Below are 17,477 nucleotides of genomic sequence, written 5' to 3' on the forward strand. Positions count from 1 at the left end.
GCTGGCAACCTGCTCCCTCTCGGCCACTTCACCAAATCCCAGAGGAGTCTCCTCAGGATCACGACAGTGGTATCCATCTTGCCTCTTCCATCCTCGGTTGGTACCTGCCTTCAAGCCTTTTTCCCTGAGTATTTTCAGCACTTATCAACTTAAGATGGTTTCGTGCTTCTTCCACTTACACTCTGAAGTCGGAAAGGTTCTCCCTTGCCTCAGGAGGGCGGCATAGAGAAACTTCTACCACCTGAGCAGCAGTTTATTTCTTTGGCAAGGCAGCCGCTGATGGGGAGTACGGATTTTCCTGCAGAGCACCAGCTGGCTGAGGGCTGCGGCCCGCGGGCTGCTGCCCCTTCCCTGCGGGAGGTGCGGGGGGGGACGGGGCGCGGGCGGCCCTCGAACGCCACGCTCCGTCAGGGCCGCTCCGCGCGCGGGAGGGGCGCGGCGGGGCCGGGCCGGCGGGGCGGGGCAGCGGCCGCCAGGGGGTGCTCTCCCGGCGGCAGCCGCGATCGGCCGGGCCGAAAGGCCCCGCCCCCGGCATGGAGGTCCCGCCCCCCGGCACGGACCCCCCCCGGCGGGGGCGGGGCCGGGCGCAGCGCCACCGGCTCTGATTGGCGGAGGGCAGCGCCGGCCACGCCCTGCGCGCGGAGCGGGGAAGGCGCCGCGTCCCGCCCCGCGCGGCTCCCGCGGCTCCCGGCGCTGCTCCCGCTGCCCTGGCGGGAAGGCGGGCACGGCCCGCGGCCGCGAGCGCTGTCCCGGCTGTTTCCGTGAGTACGGCGGGCCGCCGGCAAGGGACCGGCTGGTCCCCGCCCCGCGCCTCTGCCGCCGCGCGGGGCGCGGAGCGGAGCGGCCGGCACATGGCGCGGTGCGGCGGCGGCGGCGCAGCGCCGAAGGGCCCCAGCCCGGCGACGGCGGAGCGGCAGCGGCTGAAGGAGGCGCTGGCCGAGCAGCTCCGGCAGGACCTCGGCAGGTGGGCGCGGGGCGGCGGCCGAGGTGGGGGCGGCCCCGTGCGGGGCGGGGACACGCGGTAACGGTGCCGTCCCGCAGGCTGCTGGCGGAGGGGACCCGCTCCGACGTGACCATCCGGGTGGGCGACGCGGCGCTCCGGGCGCACCGGGCGGTGCTCCTGGCGCGGGCGCCACGGCTCTTCGCCGCCCTGGGAGGGGGGCGGCCGCCCCCCGAGGTGCTGCGGCTGGACGGTGTGGGGACCGCGGAGATCCGGCGCTTCCTGCGGTGAGTGCGCGGCCGCGGCGGGACTGATGAGCTGGCCTTGGCACCGCTTCTCTTGCGTCCTGTCTTCTTGCTTCCCAGCACTAGCACCTGTTGTAAAGCTTTTCCTATTCAAGGCAGTATTCTCACAGCTTTCCAACAGCATTGGCAGCAGACTTTTCTGTGACTTCCTTATTTTCCTCTGCCTTTGTCCCTCTGGTGACAGCGCATGGCTGTGCTCTCCACCACAGCATGCTTTTTATGGTATGTAAAGGCTTTGTAGTAGATAAAGAGAAAAAGCAGCCAAAATCCTGAATATACCCTCTAAGATTATCTGTGCCTACTAAAACTCTTCTTAGCAAGATTCCCTAATGGAAACAGAAAAGAAAAACCGCTGTCAGGTCACGCGTAAAATAAAAAAGTTATGGATACAGAAACCGTGGAGAGTTTCATCAAGTTGGATGAAAATGCATCAAAGCTAGAAACTCATCACTCAAGTCCTATTGAGCCATGGGCTAGGCCAGAGACGGCACAGCTTTGATCTGAGCTGGGATCCCAGAGGGAGGCGTGTGGGCTGGCTGCTCCCCAGGGACTGGTGCAAGGGCCAGCGCGTTTTTGCACTGCCAGCTGTTTTCCCATTGCCACACATGCAACATCTCTCATGTCTTGCTCCAAACCTTAGGTGAGTTACGTGAGGAGTGTTGCCACCAGACCTTGCAATCCTCCTTGCTATAAATGCCTCTCACTGTCTCTCAAAGACCTGCTTTTCTCTAACAAAGCTGCAGCTGTGCCAACTACTTTCCCTAACACAGCGTTGGTGTGAAGTGGTAGGCACTCTGGGATTTCACATGAATTCAGGATGTGCCTAGAAAATGTAGGTACCTGCAGGCTCTTGAGATTGTTGGCAAGAGGAAGGGGGGGGAGGGTGTTGCAGTTTTAAAGTTTAGTGCCTGAAATAGTCTGACCTCTCCCTATTGGTTTTGTTCATTCTCTCCTTAAATTTGTAAATAAGGCAGCAGATAGCTAAAAATATGTATTCGGAGTACTAAAGTTATGATAATTATGAAAGAAAACTTTTTGAACCCAGAGTAATATCTGAAACACAGAATCATTGTAGTGGAGCAGGTCAATAAACAGGCATTTGTTACTACTGTCACAGCCTGGCAGGAGCATTAGCAAAACAAGTGGTAAGAAACAAAACAGCATGGGTTTTGTCTCGTATTTTTCCTGACTCCATTATTACTTTGCTATAACTAATTTCTTTCACTTCATATAAGAATTTCATGGAGAAGTATGATATTGCAAATTTTAAAAAATCAAATTCATTTGGACATAATTATTTGGAATAATTATTTTAATTATCTATATACTGTTATAGTATTTTTTTTGTTTTCCTAATGGTAAACACTTAATATGCCTACAGTCCACTGATACTTGCTTTCAATTTTGTCTGTGTTTGCTAGAAGGCAAGTAATGATGTCTAGAGTCCTGCATGTTCTCCAAAAAGGATGGTATTGAAAAGCACCTTTAAACTCAGCTCATCTCATTATAAACCTTTTATCTTTTCACAGTGAGTTTAGATTCTTCAAATGAACCTCCCTATATGTTCTAAGATATGTATGAAATGTGTTTTGCAAGCTGATTGCTTTTTCTTAACTTAGTCTTCAGTGCTGTTTGATACTTCACCTTTTGAGTCCTCTAACCTAGCACATGCTGTGAAAATTTGTGCCACAGAGTACACTGAAGTTTGACAACAGTGAACTCCTTTGGACCAAAGAAAGGAAGCAGCCTTAGTTGAAAAGAGCCTAATTCATTGTTGAAATGACTTCTGCTAGTATCAGTGGCTGTCGAATCTCAGTGGCTTCTTGTTTGGATGCTAATTAATTAATCTTCACAAATGCAAAACGGTGCCTTTAAATTACAGCTTCAGGTTTACCAGAAGCCAGCCTAGTTCTTGGAGCACGTGAACCACCATGATGAGTTGTAACAAAAACCTGTAGCTGCAGCTGAGCTCCTGGGAGAAAGATGTTGTGTTCTACAAAAGTTCTGGTTTTGTATGGAGAAGTGGAATACTAATATAGTATTGAAGAGTTCATCGAAGATATAAAAAAATCTCATTTCCTTTCCTGTTTGTATTCAGCTTTTCTTTTATCTTCCCAAGTAAAAATTATCTTTCCTTGGGGATTTGGGGATTTTCTTTTCTCACGGGCTATATCTGGCCTGCATCTCAGTGAGGCAGCACTTCCTTTGGGCCTCTGTCTCTCTTCATCAGGAGAGATGTGGGCTGCGTGTCACTTGTGTGCTGAAGGCTGTGCAGCTCCTCTTGCCAAACTTCTGAGCATTTTTGAGCAGGAGGGAGGACGTGGTGAGCTTCATGCAGATCTTTCTGCATAGCCCCAGCATGAAATAGAAGAGCAACTAAGCAGTGTTTTGTTTCCCCCCATACACTTGAATATCTGAGGACACCAGGAAGTGCAGCATCCATATTGTAGACACTGTGCACCCTATGTTTTTGCCTGATTAATGTGCCCTCCACTGTGCCCTCCAATAGCCTCCTGTCACTCTTCAGGATGCCACTAGAAAAATGTCATCAATTCCAAGTACATGGATGGCAGGAGATGACTGCCTAAGCAGGGTTCTGCAGTGTGCCTCAGGAAGAAAAACTTAGCATCCCTGAAGGACAACAGTCAGTCACAGATCATTAGATCGTTACTATCTTGTGAGCTGGGAGGCAAACCGCTTTTTATTTTCCCTTGCAGTTGGAAAAAATACAGCTTTAGCAATAAAAAATCTAGTTATTATTGTCTCTTGATATTTGTATTGAAGGCAGCTGAGTCAGGGAAGGACAGAGAGGGGCCTAATGACAGATCCAGTTAAAAAGCAATAAATACAATCAAATACAAAGAAATACAATTGTCACTGTGACATTTACTGCCACAGGGGTTAATTTGCTATACCAGCAGTTGATTCAATGTAGACCAGCCAAGGCTTCGACCGTGTTATGCTTGTAGAGTTCTGTATTAGGCAGTACAAGGATGCCACATCTCTCTTAAGTGCAGGCAGAAACATTCTGGAAGGTAAACTCCTAGACAGCATGATGGCAGTAACTTCTTTCTGTAGAGTCTCTGCAAACCTTTCCTTTGTATAAAAAAATCTTAGGCTGTAGTAACTGCTATGAATACAACAGATACCCTATAGCATGTTCCTGTTTCATCTGTCACCTGGCCACACCTCTTGCAATCTCGTTGCTCATGTCTATCAGAATCTTTTCTGTGTGCAGGGGGGAAAAAATCCACAAGCCATAAGGTGAGGTATCTGTTAAAATTACACAACATCATACTGACGTTACAGATGGTGATGGCTTAGCTCTGTTTTCAGCTTGACATTCTCTTGCACGTGAGGTTTTCATAAAACAGTTGCACCAAATACAGCACCTTTGTTAGTATTTGTTCTTTAAGTACAATTTCCGGTTACAGTTCCATACCACTGGATTACAAAGTAGTGAAAAAGGGAAATATTTCTTTAAATAACTTGTGCATGAATTTATTCTTACTGATTCCTAGATTGTCATAGTCCGCATTGGATAATGGCTGCTTTGGAGGAAACAAACCTGACTTATGCACATGTACACTGAATTCCTTTATGTTTATGCCTCAGCAATCTTACCCTTAATATCTAGGCTTATGCTTTCCCCTCTAGTGGGTTGTGATTGCAGACCACTCTTTGAGAAGAATAGCATGCCTCCCATGTTCTTGAAATTTTATGGTTTATACAAACTATTCTGATATGGTCTTTCCCTTTTATCCTGTTACCAGTCGTGCCTATTGATGTGGTGCAGCGTACCATGCAAGGAGTATCTTCTCTGAGTGACTGATTTGTGGAACTTGTAAACAAGCTAACTGCATAGGGCTTTCTGTGGCACTTACAGGTGCATTTTTTGGCCCAACTATTCTTTTCATATTTTTTCATGAAGGAATCAGTGATACAGCTGAAAAAAAAAATCACCCCTCCTAAAAAAAATAGAGTTAACAAACCTTACCCTGCTAGTGTGGCAACATGGGAACTGTCTTAAACTTTGTGAAACAATAAGTCCTGAATTGTGGAAATTAAAATGCTCTGTTAAGACTTATCTCCAAAGAACAGTGAAAACTGAGAAAGTTGAGAACAATTATTGTGAAACAAAGTCTTTATTTTCCAAGTTAAGGGATCAGGGAATCTGCTTCTCTTGAACACCCAAGCTGTTCTAACTTAATGGCTTTTGTTCATACAACCACATTGTCTGGTCTCAGTTTGTCACTACAGCACCAGGTTAGTTTTGTGGTTATAAATATGAGCTAAGTTCGTCACTGAGAAGAATAAGACTTTGCTGAGGGAGGGAAGGAGGGAAATAAGTAATGTACAACATGAAGCTGGTAGCTCAGATTTTATGATGTATCCTGTTGGGGGAAGAAAGCGTTCACTAAGATGACTTGTTTACTTTGATGAAAATGAGCTTTAAACACATGACAAACAATGGCAACCTTATCTCCTTTCCACATACATAGAAACAATGAGTTTGTCTTTTTTCTTACTGGATTTTTTTTTCGTTCCATGTTTATATTTAATCTCAATCTTTCGGAGGCAGTTGAGAAGCTAAACTGTCAAGTCACAGTATATTCGGTATGTGTGTGATATTAAGATCTTGCTTTGGAAAGCATAGAATCTTAATGCAATGGATTTATGCCCCAAGGGGGAAAAAAAAATCAGTCTATGAGAAATGGGTAGAAACCTTTCACTGGGACCACAACTGCTTAAGGATCAGATTCTTCTGAAATGCTGAGCTTTCACAAGAAATTAGAAAATTTAATCAGCACCTGTGTGAGACAGCGAAGCATTTGACATTGCATCTCATGAGAAGTTTACTGAAATACTTCTATCAGGAAATCAGCTAAGTTAAAACAACCATCTTGGCTGCAAAAATCAAGCAGATTGTTCTTTTAGCAAACCTAAAGGGAAATGGAAGAATCTTAAGTGATTACAGTATGTTGAAGTTGTGCATATGACAGACCTGACTGGCACTAATTCGCTGCTATAGGTGTATTGTTGAAATATTTTTGCAAGCCCACCAAGATTAAATGCAGTACATGAGAGTATTTGGTGCAGTTGGGTTTGCTAGACATTAATGCATTAAAACTGTGGGCAGAGAGATTTCTTACATTTTCGATGTTATTTTTATTAACAAAAGTAAACATACTTTGGGTTCATTTTGGCACTTAGTTGTAGTAACTGATAGCTTTGTTAAAGTAAAACTGTATAATATATTTTACACATGTAGGGAAGATATTTCGGTGCTAATCTAGTTACTGTGACATTCTTCTCTCTAAATTGGAGAGGAATGGGTTTGACAGGTGGACCATTCAGTGGATAAGGAATTGGCTGGATGAGCACATCAAAGAGTTGTAGTTGCTTGACGAAAAGCTCAATGTGAGCGGGCAGTGCGTGCTCACAGCCCAGAAAGCCAATCCTGGGCTGCATCAAAAGTGATGTGACCCACAGGTCGAGGAAGGTGACTCTCCTCCTCTACTCTGCTGTCTTGAGACTCCACATGGAGTAATGTGTCCAAGACTGGGGTCCCTAACATAAGAAAGACATGGACCTGTTGGAATGAGTCCAAAGGAGGGCAACAAAGCTGATGAGAGGGCTGGGGCACCTTATGCAGACAGGCGAAGAGAGTTGGGGTTGTTTAGCCTGGAGAAGAGAAGGCTCTGAGGAGACCTTAGAGCACCTTCCAGTACCTAAAGGGTGCTTATACAAGAGAGCTGGAGAGGGACTTTTGACAAGGGCATGTGGTGAAAGGACAAGAGGGAATGGCTTTAAACTGAGAGTAGGTTTAGATTGGATATTAGGAAGAAATTCTTTATTGTGAGGGTGGTAAGGCCTTCTTAGATTGTTCAGAAGACTATGAAAACTGCTGACTTGTAAGTACTCAGTTCAAACTGACCAAGATACAAGACCTTCTGATGACACCTCTATCTGATTTAAAGAAGAGATTCATAACTTTATAGAATTGTTATCTTCTGCACTTTAGCTTATGAAGCTAGGATGTCACATTGAATGAAGCTTACTCATGAGGTTTGGAACAGTTTTTAAAAACTATTCCTATCATAATTCTGCAGTAAGGGTTCTGGTTTCTTAAAGCAACTGTGTTTTAAAGAGATGGTTTTACATTATCACTAAATCATCTGAGCTCCAAGGTCCAAGCTATGCATTTTGCTGTGGATGACAGATTTCCCTAGCTTTTATTTATGCAGAAATGCACCATTTGATACTCTCTAGAAGAAAGTCTAGAAAGCTTCACTCTGCTTTAGAAATGAGTCTATAAAATAGAGGGTACTGCCAAGGAAAGTTTTCTGTAACAGGTTTTAGAAAACTGCTGAATATTGCAATCTGGAAATATCTGATGGGATTTTAACTAAGATAAAAGGAAATTTCTAAAAGATGTGCTAAAATCATTATTGCTGTCTGTGAAGTAAAATAAAGGATGCCTCCATGAGTCTTTCAAAATAGTAAATTTACAGTCTGTATTAAGCAGGACTAATATGAAGATAACCTGCTGAATTTCTATGAATACACATACAGATACAACAACCTTAAAATCCCGTGTAAAAAGGGTCCACCAATCTCTCAATGTGAAATCCTGTCACACCTTTTCCTGGCCCTTGCTTTCAAAATCTAATAAAATATTAAAATTCTTATTCCCTGCATTCTCATTTCTCCTCATTTTCACTTGGTGAGGACCAGTATCACATACACAAAAAAAAATTCTACCTATCTCAATCCTTCAAATACTTAAGAAGGACTTAAGAACGAAGATGATTTCTTTGTATGTTTTCTCAACCCCTTTAGAGGACAGTGTCCAAATGGCATACTCAGATTACTGTGTTCCCAGTATTAACAAAAAAGCCTCTTTGCCACGGAACCAGTGACTCGATGCAGATCTCTAAGCACATGTCTGCTACATCCAAAGTAACTGTAGCTCTTCTGTTAAACTTTGTTAACTTCATCCCTATGGTATGAAACCACGGATGAAGCATGTTATCTGTTCACATTGGCTTTGTAAGGCTCCATTAAGTTGTTGGAGTGCACTATCTTTCTATAAATACAAAATCTTTGCAGTCACAGACTGCAGGCTTTGTTAGCCTTCCAGATCTTGAGCCAAAAATAAGCTGGTGAAACAGATGGGAAAGTGGGAAGCTGGAATATGGGCAAAATGAAAGTTCTCGGGTGATCTTAACTGCAGATTTTTGTGCTTTCAAGTACTTCCTTTGAAATTAAAATTTATTTCCCCAATTCATTTATATCTCTATACAATTATTATGATTTTGTACTTGTAACCTTGATGTTAGAAGGTTTTTATATTTTTGGGTGTGTAAAATTGATTATATTAAAGGACAATCAAATGTCTTCTTTTGCTCATACTAAGATTTATACATCAGTTCCTTTTAACCTTATATTACATTTTACTTATAGTGCTTGTTTATGCTTTTCAAGCATTGCAGAAATAAATTTTCCAGAGATACAATTTTTAAAAGGTGAGGTTTTTCTAAGCACTGTAGAGTCCAGCTTTTGTTTTCTGGTCATGTACTTTCTTACATAAAAAAATGTCATTTTTTATTTGTTTGGTTTGATCAATTAAGAAATTACAGGAGTAAAAGTTAGTGTCATCTTCTAGGCTTGTATATTCATCTGATAAAAATCTTAAAGAAGCTGAGGAGCTGGCTATGATGAAAAAAGTATTGGAACCCAAATTAATACATGAAAACAACGTTGCTACTCTTCAGAACACTCAAACAAATGTAAATTGTCTCAGAGAAAGCAAAAAACCACCTGTTGAACAGAATACTCCAAGTGGAGCTGTGCCCGTGCAGAAAGAAGTCGCTTGTTCGTCTTGTGTTGAGGAAGTTCCAGAAGCAGTCGTTGATGCAGAAAGCAACAAAGACACTGCAGGTAGGCTTGGAATTATACTTTTCTTTCTTTTTGTCTTTTAAATAATTATTCAGTTGTAAAAATGCAGGCAAAAATTAAAATTACTTTTATTGCATGGTTTACGTGGATATTCTTTCCCATGGTCTACCTCATTCCCTCACACTTTGAAAAAATGAATTGCTGCAGAAGTTTGGCAGGAACTGTTCCTAGCCAATGTGCAGCATAATAAATCTGACAGGACTTGTCAGGCATCAGGAAACTCGAGCCCTCACCATGTGGAACTTCCCCACAGCAGAGTATCTCCATCCCTTTCCTTTTCTTGCAAATTGCACTAGTTCCAGTGTTGTTTTATGAGGGTTTTGGAACTTCTAAGAGTCTTCCATACTACAGTTGTGAATGAAACAATATGAGGAAATGCATCTTCACCAGAGGTGTTGGCTGCTACAGCTGTGTCAGTAACAGAGGATCATGCAGCAAATTTGTAGCACTGCATGACCCTTCTACTTTAATGCAGAGGTTCGAGATCTGTGCAGAAAAAATGATCTGACTGCATAATCTTATGAAACAGTAACTGTAGCACTTCCTCTGTAGGTACCAAATATGGAGCATTGGTCAAATTTCTGATATCTCAAGTCAAAACGAGACGTAAAATGCAAGGTCTGGAAAACCCTTCAAGGAAAATCCTAGCTTTTGTGTCAGATTCTTCTTTTCAAAATTTTAAGTTTTCTGTGTACTGTCAATAGTCTGCTCTACAGTAGACAGAGTGAAAATAGCTATTTCTCTCCATCTGCAGGTAATTCCAGACTAGAAACTGCATCTGTATTAGGAGAAGACTTAATGATGCTCTACAAGAAGTGCTGTTGTCCAGATATTAATATTTGCATAGAAGGCAAAGATTTTCAAGCTCACAGGTATATAAGTATTTACAGTAAAAAATTTTTCAACCAAAAGCCTTCTAACGCTGTTGTTACTGTGTATCTGTTGGAGGTTACTGCTGGTGCTGTTCCCTAGCTGTGAACTGTTATAGTTTTTAGGTCTTATGTCTGAAGTGGCCATACTTTGATACTAATCAGTATTATTTATCTCATCGACAGTAATTGTTGTGAAAACAACTGCACTTTTAGCACTTTTAAGATTGCCACTGTAAACTCATATGATGAGTACATACTCATGTATCAATACTGTGTAGTTTATTTTGCTAACTTTTTACATATAAATAAGTATAAGATAATAAAAGATAATCTATGGTCTGTAAAGAAAATGAAAAATCTATTCATAAACTATTCAGCTATTAGTGCTGAATAAAATTTCCATATAGGTAGAAAAATTCTGGAATAGTAATTCTTTTCCTGCTTTTTAGAATCTGTGCATGCAGAATCTGATTTTACTTTAATTGCTTCAGTGATATAGGTGTAAAGATTGTCAGCAGACTTTATTAGATCTGAAGTCCACGGCCGTTTCAGGACTTTGGCTTATTGTACTCCTGTAGCTTGGGAAAGCAAATTAAAGTGTCAGTACCATTCCTTATACCTTTGATATAAGTCTCCATTTGAGATAGCAAACTAGAGAGCCTGTATTTTGTTCCCTTTGAGTATAAAAATCACTGAGAGAGACTAGAAAAAACCCTCCACTGTTTATAGTATTTTCTCAACACAAAGCTGGGGGGGTTATTACTGACGTTACAAGTATTACAAAAGACATGTCATAATAGTGTGTAGGGCTATTTTATTTTTTTAAATAACAGAGCTAGGATGTATGCTAAATTTCCAGAATGTAGTATAGTTAAGCATGTTTGTTTCTTCTGTTCTACGCTATAAGAAGACATGTTCTCAGATCCATAACTTTGAGGAAAAAAAATACTTAATGAGAAAAAAAAATGAAAAGAGAGATTCTATCAGGTCTAAAGAGCTTCTTTAATTTAGGCCACTTCCTGCCTGGAGCAATGTATCTAGTTTAACTAGCATCAAAAAATATGGCAGTAAATCATAAAAAAACCAAGGATGTTCTGAAACAGACACAAGACTTGCTTGTTTTAGTGCTGTGTCATGTGAACAGTAGGAGCTAATAAGGGAAATCTTACTTTGGGTATCGTTGTGGTGAAAGCACCAGAATTATTTACTTACTTTAGGGGCTTTTTTTTAAAGTTTTCAAACAGGAGACAGTTTAAGCCCCCACACTCTCCCACCCACTTTTCTCAGTATTCCTTACTTTCTCATGAAGTCCTATGAACTTCCAACAGACTTTCCAGTGTGAGTAGCAGTGCTCTGAGAGAGTTGCCAAGTTATGTTTTCCTAGTGTTGTGTTGTGTTCTTACAGAGCTCTGCATGGAGCGAGTCAAATTTGTTCGGTGATAAAAGTGGCACAAACCATCATGGTAGGAAAGCACAGATAAATTTACTTCAAATTAATTTGGTATCTCCATGTGTTTTGTAACTATACACTGATAAAATTTAGGTAATACACACTTGTCTGTATTCTACCGAGTGCCTGTCTTATTTAAAATAACAACTTCCAACTATGCCCTTGAAGTTGATTGATCATTGCTTATTACTAAAATTTATTTGGAAGGAGATGAAAAATTGGAGATAAGTGTATTCCATCTCTCCGTGATACTGTGTTATTGTATCTTACAAAAGCAAGATTGCGTGTGTATCCAGAATTTCACATATTCAAACTGATGATGTAGTACCCATTTACATGTGGACATATTTCACTAAGATATGAAACATTCTGTAAAAGCTTTGTTATAATTGCTGGATGAATCACAGGAGGAATGTGCAAGAAGTTTCTAATTTAAAGTATTGAGACTTCTGAAGCAGGAGGAGGGAAGAGAGATGAGAGATTACAGAATATATAACGACTAGAAAAGAGACCATAAATAGCATTCTTCATGCTTCTTCCTACACAAAATGAGAGTGCTCTGAAACATTTTAAGAGACAGCGAGTACATGTAACAGAAAGGATTTTCATGCCTAATATAACACTTTCCTTTTTCTGCCACAGGAAATATGTGACATAAAATAATTTTATAAATAATAGGAAGCTTAGTAAGCATCAGGAAAAAAAAGTATATGTGACAATGCTATCTGTGGCTGCAATAGCCCAGATAAGATATATGAAGACTAACGCTATAACTGGTGTGGGTCTGGAAGACTGAAATCATAAAGCAGTTTTCATCCACTACCTTCTCTTCCTTTCTGCTCTTGCACTTCCACCTTAAGAGGCTCCTGTTGCAAAGGTGTTCTTACATGATATTTTGAAGACTCTGATAGTGGCAGAGATACTGAGCTACACAGGCTGCTGGTCTGGGGTTTCTTTTTTCTATTTGATGGAAGTAGTAGTAAATTGAATTAGCCCCATTATGGCCAGTTATGCCTTTTAAATATACAAGAGTAGTAAGTGTAAATACAAGTAACTGATAACTCTTCTTAAACAGCATTGTAAACACATATCATATTGTTCTAGCATATGTTTGTATCAAGTTGTGTTTGACTTTTAGGATGTGATGGTCGGTGGCCAGCTGGTTTTGAATACAAGAAGTTACATACTTCTCTTTTCATTTTGATAAATACACATTTTGTAGTATAAAAAAAATTTTAAGACACAAGGTTATTTACTGTTATTTGTTAAATAAAACAGAAGAAATAAATGTGAAATTTTATATGAAAGGAAAATGCTTGTGAGAATAGATTTCCTCTGTGTGAATCTCAAAGTCATACTAAAACCAAGCTTTAACTGAAGAATATAGAGTACTGTTTGGGTTTGTTTCTAGCATATTTTGAAATTCCAAACACACTGGAAGAAAAGGTATGCAGTATACAGCTGACACCTTAATGCATAAAGGGCAAAGATTTAAGTCAATGTTATCACAGATACTCATAATAAATATTTGTATCTAGTGGAATAATGTTTACTTTTTGTCTCTCAGGGCCATTTTATGTGCCAGATCTAGTTACTTTGCTGCTATGCTGAGTGGAAGTTGGGCTGAGAGCTCCCAAGAGCACATCACTCTTCAAGGGTAAGTGTTGTCTCTGCAAGTCGTGTGGGAGCAAAGGTAGGCAATTTCCAATCACTGCAAATATGTAACAACTGTGCTGTGTACAGAGCACTGAAGATTAATCTGCCTTGACACTTTTCTCCAGCCCGATGAGTTTACCGAGTGCTGTTTTGACTTCAGGATGACTGTGTGTGTAGTGTATTTGTTAATATTGTCAGATGATTCAGAGAAGTATTTTTCATCAGCAGAAGGGCACTAATCCTTTTCTGTAGAGTATGTTTTAGTATTCACAGTGTATTTGAGAATTCTTTTCTTTCACTTCACGTTGTACATGTTGTGAAAAGTATTATGAGTGTCTGAACAACATAATTTTCATACTTATTTGTACAATAAGTGTATTAATGGCCAGTTTTCGCTAGCGAAGATTTGGGAAAGGTCATTAACCCTTCGAGCCTGCACAGTGGATTTTTTAGGTTTTACCACCGAGAGGGGGCCCCTGGTGGTCTAGTGGTTAGGGTGCTGCACTCTCACCGCTGGTTAGGGTGCTGCACTCTCACCGCTGCGACCTGGGTTTGATTCCCAGCCCCCCGGGCAGATGGAGCTCGTCAGCCCTGTGTGGCAATCCATCTAAGAGAAGGTCACTCTAAACAAACCTACGTTCTGAGACCCTCACTGCCACTGTCCAAGCTTGCTTGGCCCCGGCAGATGAACCTCAGGATTAAAGGGTGGGCTCAGTTCAGCGCACGCTGTGTCTCACCTAAAAAATCCACTGCGCAGGCTCGAAGGGTTAATGACCTTTCCCAAATCTTCGCTCGCGAAGACTGGCCATTATTACAATAAGTGTATATTTACAATGTAAAGACAAATAACAATTACATCTCCTACATAGTGTTTAATTATGATATTCCAGCAGCATTTACTAAAGCAACTTTATCTAGTGTGCTTGTTCACAATGGCTTTCAGTGTGAGAGCTGATAACAATGGAGCTGTCACTGTAAGATGAATACTTAAGACTTCATAAATAAGCTGGGGACTGCCAGGTTAGTTCTTTTCAGTATCAGAAAAATCAATTGAAATACATTAGTTTTCCTTTAAGAGCAAAGGAATACTGATCTGTATACACATTAGCTTTTTTTGTTCAGGCATGATGTAGGCTGACTCGGTTTTCTTCAGGAAGAACTGTACCTTACAGTGCTGCAAAATGTAACTGCTTTGTGCTAATAGAAAATTGCTTGGCCAAGTGGTACCTTCTCAAATGATCATAATTTTAACTTGCTGTCAGTGTAATAATACTGCTGCAAAATCAGGAAGGTTGTCTGTTGATTTGGTTATAAATTCCTTATAAAACATTATACTTGTAATTTAATTGATTCCTTAGCTTTTATGGTATGTTTTAGGGGCTGATAGTCCCCAGTTACTCTGGTATTTACACTTCTCTCTCTATAATTGATTTCTATGTGGTTAAGAAAATTTCATCCTAATTTTTCACTAGAGGTTTTCTCCTGAGAAGTAGTTAATCTTTATATGAGCATATTCCCATGCCAGTGTCTCATAACTTCTGTTATAATGAATCATATCCATAATTTTACCTTTTCCAGTTCACTTTTCTGCTTAGTGCTGATTTCTGTGCTCTCTTTTGTAGCACTTATAAAGTACATATGGCTTAATCTGAAATAATGAAAACTCTGCATAAGGTAACAACTGCCAAGACTGGGGAGACTCCTTGGTGACTTCATGGCTATCGTGTGTACTGATACACAGAGACAACTGTGCTGATTTTGCTTTTCTGCATGTTGCAACATTGGGCTTTTTTCCTTTTGTTTTTAGTCATCAATGTCAGTTGCTTAAACATGTCTAATGTTTTAAAGGGTCTTAGCTCCATCTGCATGACCATATTCCATTTACACTAATGTACAAAGCACTTGTGGGCTCTGAAGATTGCTCACAAAACCGTATGTACACAAGTACAATGAGGTGTTGTTCAGGAGATCGTGTCCATCATTTAAAATAGGCATTCTGTGCCTTTCTGCATTGTGGTGCTGGAGCTATGAAAGGATGCAAATGCTACCGTGTAGGAATTCCAGCTTCCTTAATCTGAGTAAAGACTTTCTAAATTTTGAGATGTAACATTCCTACTTAGCATTCTAATAAAACTACAAAATGTGTTTTTATTGTTGGAAAAGATAAATATATCATAAAATAAAGAATTAAAAATAATTATTATAAAACAATTTTAAAATATGCAGTTAATTAATAATTGATTTATTACTAGTAAAGTGCTTGGCTCTGATGAAAAAATCCTTTCTGAATATTATCAGTGTAAATAATATAGTTATTAGTATTAGTCTACTTATGACTTATTTTCAAAAATTTAAAGTATTAGAAAGTTTTAGCAAGACTATTCAGTAGCTAAATTCACCCAAAAGTAGTCCATTTAGATACTTTTGCATTCCAGTAATCTTGAAAATAGCTTTAATTTTTTGAGATCATTTACCTTCCATTCACAGAACAGCTGGATGATGTATCAGCTTTTTGACCAACTTCCTTTGGCTAAGAAGTGTAGTGCATTTTATTCAGGACATGTCTTTATTTGTATTTTTCTTTCTTTTTTTGCAGCATAAGCCATACAGAAATGAGTGTCATCTTGCATTTTATATATGGAGCTATTCTGGACTTCCCAGACAAAGTTGATGTTGGGTATATGTCAATTTTTATTATTTTTTAGTTGTAGTTTTGTTCATTTGATTGTTCTGTATTTTCTCAGTTAAAAGTCAGAAGGAAAATTCCAAAAATAAAGCTGTTGAAGGAATCTTGTTTATTTGACAACTACTAGAAAAGGTGTGCCAGCCGTTTTGGGAATACTGTGTGAGGAGTGTGAAAAACAGGAGGATGTTTTATACCAAAGTAATTCCTAATTTGCCTTCCTTTTAGTTTTCAGAATAATATATACAATGTGTGATAGCATATAACAGTTAATATTTTTAATTTATTTTAAAATAATTATTCAAGTGATGAGAAGGCTAAGTAGTGAGTCTTAGATCCATAAAAGGTGATATATAGGAACCAATGTAGATGTTGGCATTTTCTTCTGGGATAGTTCTTAATCACTTTTTTACACATAATCCTGTATTAGTGAAGTAAATCCTGAAATCTGTGAATTATTCCCTGAAACCATTTCTATATGAGATGTTGAACTCTGCCACTAAACAGTAAAGAGCTACAATTTCTCAAAAATATGGAATTGTTCATAATGTGCCCCACTGTTAATGTTTAGATAATGAATTGATATAGAAAATAAAATTATTGTATTGATTATTATATAAAATAATTAATAATTTGCTTACTGTGGTTTTTAATATTTGAAAGGGACATAACGATGTCATAACATTTTATGTAATCCTTGCAAAAACCCCTACAAAATGCCAAAACTCCACTGGCACAAATATCTTTTTCACGTGCTATCCTTAAAATAGAGAAACTGAGAGACTTCTAAACAGTTTCTCAGCTAGTAATTGAGGCTTACTGTTATATAGACTGAACTTAGTGGCTGGGAGTTTATTATTAGGTGAATATATGTTTCTGTTTGAAGACTGTTCTTTGGCAAGTTGCACACTTGGTTATCAATATTTCTGCAGTAAGTTCTGACTGAACAAAGAGGCGAGAAATTAGCATGTCAATTGTCTTGTAAGCAAAATGCATTTATCAAAATGACTTGTTGATTTCTGTTGCTTTCTCTTCAGTCGCATGTTGGGCATTGCAGATATGTATGGGCTGGATGGGCTAAAAGAAGTAGCTATCTACATTTTGAAAAGAGATTACTGCAGTTTTTTCCAAAAGGTACGTCAGTTCTCATGCTACTTTGTCAGCTATAAAGCCCAAGAATTTTGATTCTATTACTTAACACATACTACTGAAAATATATTTAATAACTGTGTGGTCAAGGTGTTAGCTTGAGTCAACAGACCCTGTTCTTATGTGTGAGTCTGCTAATTTCACTGGGATTGATGATGGGAGTAAGGCCTGTGGTATCATCTACCTGTTTACAGAAACTTGTAAACCCCAGCTGATGAAAAGCAGTATTCCACACGATTAATTCAATATATTAAATTACGCTGAGTATAATTTAACATGTCCCATTGTAAATGTAGTTGTTCTCAGTGGAGATAAGGAAATGCTGTATATCTGCATATCATATTTCATGGGCATATATTTAGAAAATATTTCTGTTCAATTAAAATTAGTTTAAAAACAAATACCTCCTTAGAGTTGAGCATTTTCATGCATTAGGCTCATGAGGCTGAATCCAGCTTTA

At 39.8% G+C, this 17,477-nt stretch overlaps 2 protein-coding genes across 2 annotated transcripts in view; one reads left to right on the forward strand and one right to left on the reverse strand.

Annotated features, from left to right (window-relative positions):
- Positions 1–253: 253 nt before the first annotated feature.
- On the reverse strand, positions 254–1,369 carry LOC108507237 (proline-rich protein 2-like). The gene has a single exon (XM_017834967.1). It carries the CDS (start codon positions 1,367–1,369, stop codon positions 254–256), a length of 1,116 nt encoding a protein of 371 aa, XP_017690456.1.
- Positions 1,159–17,477, forward strand: part of KIAA1107 (KIAA1107 ortholog) — a 40,091-nt gene continuing 23,772 nt past the window's right edge. The window contains exons 1-6 of the mRNA XM_017834996.1: positions 1,159–1,227; positions 8,915–9,189; positions 9,962–10,079; positions 13,097–13,186; positions 15,782–15,862; positions 16,906–17,002. Of these exons, the coding sequence (XP_017690485.1) occupies positions 8,964–9,189; positions 9,962–10,079; positions 13,097–13,186; positions 15,782–15,862; positions 16,906–17,002 (612 nt within the window). The 5' untranslated portion in view covers positions 1,159–1,227; positions 8,915–8,963. The remainder of the gene's footprint in view (positions 1,228–8,914; positions 9,190–9,961; positions 10,080–13,096; positions 13,187–15,781; positions 15,863–16,905; positions 17,003–17,477) is intronic.

Source organism: Lepidothrix coronata, unplaced genomic scaffold (assembly GCF_001604755.1).
Source record: "Lepidothrix coronata isolate B3197 unplaced genomic scaffold, Lepidothrix_coronata-1.0 Scaffold247, whole genome shotgun sequence".
Taxonomy (NCBI): Eukaryota; Metazoa; Chordata; class Aves; order Passeriformes; family Pipridae; genus Lepidothrix; species Lepidothrix coronata.

Excerpts from the sequence above, each read along its gene's own strand:
- LOC108507237 (XM_017834967.1), bottom strand. The coding sequence starts at position 1,369 with ATGCTGTTGGAAAGCTGTGAGAATACTGCCTTGAATAGGAAAAGCTTT.